The sequence below is a fragment of the Embiotoca jacksoni genome, unplaced genomic scaffold (genome assembly GCF_022577435.1).
Source record: "Embiotoca jacksoni isolate LCO1_2020_lvr unplaced genomic scaffold, fEmbJac1.0.p SCAF_1, whole genome shotgun sequence".
Taxonomy (NCBI): domain Eukaryota; kingdom Metazoa; phylum Chordata; class Actinopteri; family Embiotocidae; genus Embiotoca; species Embiotoca jacksoni.
In genome coordinates, this window is record NW_027185229.1 from 14,576,739 (window position 1) to 14,582,738 (window position 6,000).

The 6,000-nt window shown below is 41.9% G+C and overlaps 1 protein-coding gene across 5 annotated transcripts in view; it reads right to left on the reverse strand.

The window, feature by feature from the left end:
- Positions 1–5,502, reverse strand: part of epha8 (eph receptor A8) — a 114,130-nt gene extending 108,628 nt beyond the window's left edge. For all 5 annotated transcript variants that reach the window (XM_069140844.1, XM_069140763.1, XM_069140678.1 and 2 more), the window contains exon 1: positions 5,108–5,502. In XM_069140844.1, coding sequence (XP_068996945.1) covers positions 5,108–5,195 — 88 coding nt within the window. In that variant the 5' untranslated portion in view covers positions 5,196–5,502. The remainder of the gene's footprint in view (positions 1–5,107) is intronic.
- Positions 5,503–6,000: the final 498 nt, after the last annotated feature.

Sequence of the window (6,000 nt, forward strand, 5' to 3'; positions counted from 1 at the left end):
TGAACTATTTTTGGTTTGTGATTCAGGATATATATTTTGGCTTCTTTTTGTCGTGAGAAGGTGGAAACAGGCATCAGCAAAAGGCGTTAGAAGTTGACATTTAAGGTGATGTGGAGGAAAATGTCTTGCCTTGTCGGCGAGCTTGCTGAAGTGTCCTTGAGCAATGGGACATAAGCAGCTTCAGTATAATAGCTTAGCTGCTTTTTTTTTTTTTCCCCTTCTGTAATCTGCTTCAGAAAGACTTCCCCTCTAAGCTATTAATTATGACAAGTCTCATGTGTTTTATTTTATTTATTTATGTTGCTAAACATGCAGCAGGTCTTCTATTGACTGAGGAGAGATCAATACAAACAGCCGCATCTGAGCCGACTCGAGAAGTGATCAAAATCAAAAGGCTTTTTTTTTCTCACAGGCCAAAAATTTGTCTTTTCCTTTTATTGCACAAACAGAGAAAAAGCTGCAGCTCCCAGCAGTCCGTCTGCTTTCAACTTCTCCCTCTTTTTTCTGTTGCTTCTAAATTATGTGTTCAAATCTTAAAAATAATGCAAAAATAATCCTTGCCGCTGCTTATTGTTGCCTGCCTCTGAGTCTCTTTCCCCCATTGGTCTTCCTGCACCAGAGGTATGTGGTGATAATCATCCACCTACAGTTTGCTCATTAGCAGCGAGTCCTGCTCACCGCATGGGTCTTTTCATGTTCCTCAGTACTGACAACAACCTGAAGGAACGCAGTCTTTCCTCGCCGGGAATGCGACGGTGGGAAACGTTGTGCAGGAGTTGAATCAGGGACGGTGCCCGCAGATAGGAGGGGCTGCTCAGGGAAACCACCACCCCCGTACAGGCAAGTGTACAAAAACTCGCATCAAATGTGGGAGCTGCAGCAAGATTGGTCTATGTTTGTTGCTTGCTTGTGTGAGTGTGTTTAGTCAACCCGGAATTTTCCGAAGGCAAATTCACTGACAAGAATATTACGGCCAATAATGTGGCCATTTTCATCTCTCAACATAACGACGATTTGGTGTTTCCATTTCTGCGCCAAATAGCTTCTGGTTTTCTGCTGGTGATGATGTTTAGTTTTCAGATTCCTAAGATTCCATGTGAAAAAAGTTTTTGGTTCATGGTGCAAAAAAGCACATAAAACAACATTTTAAAAGTGGTATTTTCAATTTCTTCAGGGTATTATTGGAGAATGTAGTATGGATACCCAAGTGTTAAAAAAATAAATTAACAAAATACACAAAAATACTGAAAACCCTGTTTATAAATTAATGCAACCAAAACATTGTGAATTAATCCATTTGTTTCATTCCTGCAGTTTCTGTTACCAAATATTTTCTCCCGTTATATGAATGTCTGTCCGAACAGCCAACCACATATATGTTTCTATGTTGTTTGTCTTGAGACAGACAAAAAAGTGCAGCAAACAGTAGCATTATGAAATAGTTGGAAAATGTAGTCTGAATAAAAAAAAATGGACATTGTTAACAGACTTATATAAAAAAAAAAAATTTAAAAACATGCATAGATAAATGGAATGAAATATATGTGTATATATACACGTATGAGTATACATCCTGTCTATTTTTACGTAAAGTGTTTTTTTTTAAGTTTATTTTTTTTTTTTTATGTCTTATATTTCAAACACTTTTAGGCCTCCATTAATTACCATACTGTACTCCCAATGACAAGCCAAATAAAATATATAGATAAACTTTGCTCGTGCTTTCAAAACAACCTACATTCATACGAAGATTCATGATTGTATCATCATAAGTAATATTTGGACAAATTTTGAAATAATTTTTTTTACCATGTTTTTCTTATTTTAGTACTTCAGAGAAAAGAATAACAGGAAAATTAAGAAAAGCCACGGACAGATGTCACTGGGAGACTGCAATTTGTATCTATGTCATAATTTTTCCTCATTAAAATGTATCTCCAATTTTGTGAAATAATTAGGGAAAAATGTTTTAAATAAATAAATCAATTTAGTGTTCCTCTGTGAACTGAGATCATTCTCATAACACTATGTAAACCACATAAAAGCTGGAAGGACATCCAAAATTTGCATGTAAATAGTCTCAACATGACATAAAGGAAGTCAAGATTTACATCAGCTTCAAAGGTGCTGAATCCATCCCTGCGAATGAAATATAAGCTAAACTGTACATCCCTGATGCTCAGTTGCTGATTGCAGCCCGTTTTCTCGTATTTTTCTGTTGCTCTATGGTAAAAAAAAAAAACCAGCAATCTGATTCTATAGTGATTATTGTGTCTCTTGGACACACAATGGATTCAGTCAAAAATTCCATATTTTACATCTTCTACTAAGCGAAGCATGCAGACATTATGAGATGTCGAAATAGTATTTGCTTTCCCTTTGTCTCTTTGTTCCTGGAGCTGTGACCCCTCCTTAACATACATATGCACATCCATATTCTGTACGTACACACACACACACACACACACACACACACACACACATGCAAAGAGCTCAAACGCAAGTACATAAATGAGAGTGTATGAAGGACACTTTAACTGAACAGGATCACACATATATGATTCAAAGCCTCATTGTGTCAGCGAGTCGTGGCGAGCGCAGTCAGCCTTGTAGAAACACTCTTGTTATTTGTATACAAGACGAATAGGACTGCAAACATGACCGATGAACGGAAACAAAATGGCTGGCCATGGTTCCCGCTCGTACATCAAACACACATTCCTAAATCAGCCTGTCTTGTGTGAGTGTTACTTCTAGTCAAGTGCAGCTCTGCATGGCTGCGTGAGCAGCTTTGTTACCTGTTCTTTCACCAGTTTAATTGTCAGCTCTTCATTCATTGCAGAGGTTATCTCTTCCATGTACATGTAATATTTGCAACTGCCTTCGAGTTGAACCACAGCCGCACCAAAACAAGTGAGAGAAATTCAATTTTCGCGGCTATAATTATTTGAAACGTATTGGGACACTGGCAAAACTTTAGTTATCTTTTACACATCAACTACTCGCAGGGGCTTAATTACAATTTTGCTCAGAATCGCTTCCAAAATAAAAGGAAAGCTGTGGCTCCTTTTTTGAAGGATCTTTAAAAATTTAAATGTTTTTCTCATGTTTTTTTAGATTAATTGGGATAACAGCAACAGCTAATATTGAGGAAGGTTTCATATATATTCACAGTTCTGTGGAGGGCTGAGAGTCTCTTCTTTGCAGGGGAACTGGTGTGAACAGAAATCAATTGATTCCAATACGTTAATTGAAATGTTGAATAACTAAATAGACCTCACATTATTAGGAGCTTTTCAAGTCATGACAGAAAAAAAATACGTAAGCGTACCAGAGGAAGGCCTAGAAAAACATTTCATATCTCTATCACAACATCTGTAGATGCTACATTTTCTAGCTTCTGGGATCGCCTCAACGGGAACCACAGCACTATTTGCGAAAATATTAGTAATTGATAGGAATTAAAGTCCTAAAGTGGGAATAACATTTTTGAAGTATGTGCCGTTCTAGTGGGATTTCCAGCTCTCCATTTTCCAATGATTGATCCCTCCTGAGGTTTTTAATTTTTGAAAACACTTAACTTGCAGATAAATCACAGGCAGCAAAACGGACCTAGGAATAAAAAAAGAACTTCAATGTGAACTTTTGTGTTTTAGATTTACATACTCGACCGAATTCGCTGACTATGTTAGGAGAGCGATCAACATGCAAATTTTTAAAGTGAACAAGCAGGGAGTGGTACGAAAGTATGTCTGTCACTGAAATTGTTAATCGGCAAAGGGCACCCGTCATCGCAGGAAAGGTTGAATGAATTTGAAGAGCAAAGACGAGAAAGACAAAGATGGTGACATTTGACATGGAAGCCAATGAGCAGAATTAAACAGGGGGACGTGAAGGAAGGATGGGAAGATATGATGTGATAACAGGATTTTAATGGCATCTTGACTGGACAGACGGTCCCTCAGTTCCTGCTCTGTCTGACCTGAGGCTGCCCGGACTCTCCCACCCTGACTTTATACAGCTTAATACAGGATAAGTGGCTGACCTCACCTCTCCATCACTGAGGTGATCTGACCTGAACCAAAATACTGATCTCTCTCATTTTGCCCCTCACTATCTCTTCCTCTTCTTCTGTGGCTTTTTTCCCTTCCTGCTGCGGTTAAAGCTGAATGTTGCCGTCAGGAGCGAAGAAGAGGCCCTAACAGTGGAGTTTCTTCTGTCAATCAGCCTCCTGAGACCAGACCTATGTCAAGGACCCTGTCTCTCTCTCTCACACACACACACACACACACACACACACATAAAGAAAGATGCCAGGAGACGTTGTGGTGTGTGTGTGTGTGTGTGTGTGTGTGTGTGTGTGTGTGTGTGTGTGTGTGTGTGTGTGGCATTTGTCGAACAAGTGACAACAACAGTTTTCTGTCTCATGGTGGAAAGATGAAGGACAGGCGGATGGAAGTAAACAAACCCAGGCCGGGCTTTTGGGAGCAAAGTGTGCTGAGTGTGTGACAAGAACACGCACACATGCGGAAACACACACACACACACACACACACACACACACACACACACACACACACACACACATCTTTTAAGTAGCTCAAAAGGAAATACACGAGTGAGATTTACGAAAATGTTCATACCAGAGCACGCCTGGGGAAACAACGCAGGCACACACATACATACACTTTCACGTCACCGCCTAACCCCACAGCAGACACATGCGCTCTTAGTGCAGTTGACACGCAACCCGGGCAATGTCAAGATGAGTTCACGCACACACAATTACACACACAAACACACAGATAGACACCGACATCGCTCTGATTTCCTTGAGTTCTCCTGCTGAGCAAACTTTGATGTCATGCCCCAGGTTAACGCACATAAACACACCTCATCTAAAGTGTGTGTTTAGATTTGTTTGTGTGTGTGTGTGTGTGTGTGTGTGTCATGCCTTGGCTCTTCATCAGAGTGTTTTCCACACTGGAGCTCCACATGTATGAAGTTAATCCCCACTGTCAGAGAATATGCATTATTTAAGTCTGTCTATTCAAATGACACACACACACACACACACACACAAACACATACACACACACACACTTACCTTCATTGCTGGTAGTTCCCGCGGTGCCCACAGCCTGTAGTGATATAGTCCACAGCAGCATCGCAGCCAGCCCCGGATCTGAAGCCATGGTGTTCTCCCTCACACCCCGCCAGTCTCCCTCTGCCTCTCTCTCCCTCTCTCCTCTCTTACTCCCTCACCCTCACTCTCCCTCTCTGCCACTCGCTGTCTCTCTCTCTCTCTCCTCTCCTTCTTCTTCTTGTGTCCCAGGGTTGAAGAGAGAGTGAGAGCAGGGCGCTGAGGAGAGAGTGTGTGTGTGTGTGTGTGTGTGTGTGTGTGTGTGTGTGTGTGTGTGTGTGTGTGTGTGTGTGTGTGTGTGTGTGTGTGTGTGTGTGTATGTGTATGTGTGTGTGTGTGAGTGTGAGGGGCTGCGAGCTCATTGGGTTGGAGTTAGAGCCTGCCTCTGTGGCTCGCTTCAGTCTGCCGGCTCCCTCACACACACACACACATACATACATAGACTTTCGGCAGGCAGTCGGAGGGGAGGGAGGGACGAGCGCGTCTGTCAAAGTCGTAGCAGCCAATTAGAGCACGGGATCGAGCCGGCGCTGCTCACTAAATGCTCTCTCAGGCACCACACCCTCCCATCCTACCTGCCTGGCCAACTCTCACTTTCTGTTTATCTCTCTGGGTCATGAGCTGGCACACTGCACCCCACGCACCTCCCTCCTTCTCTCTTTCTGTTATTTACCCTCATTTGTCATTGGCTTGCCTCTCCCACACACACACACACACACACACACACACACACACACACACACACACACACACACACACTCACCTACCCAGTGGCAAATATCTGACTGATGTGATGAACTGAAAACAGCAGCATGTCTGCGAGGCCCAAGGACAATGATCAGTTATCGATCATCCAT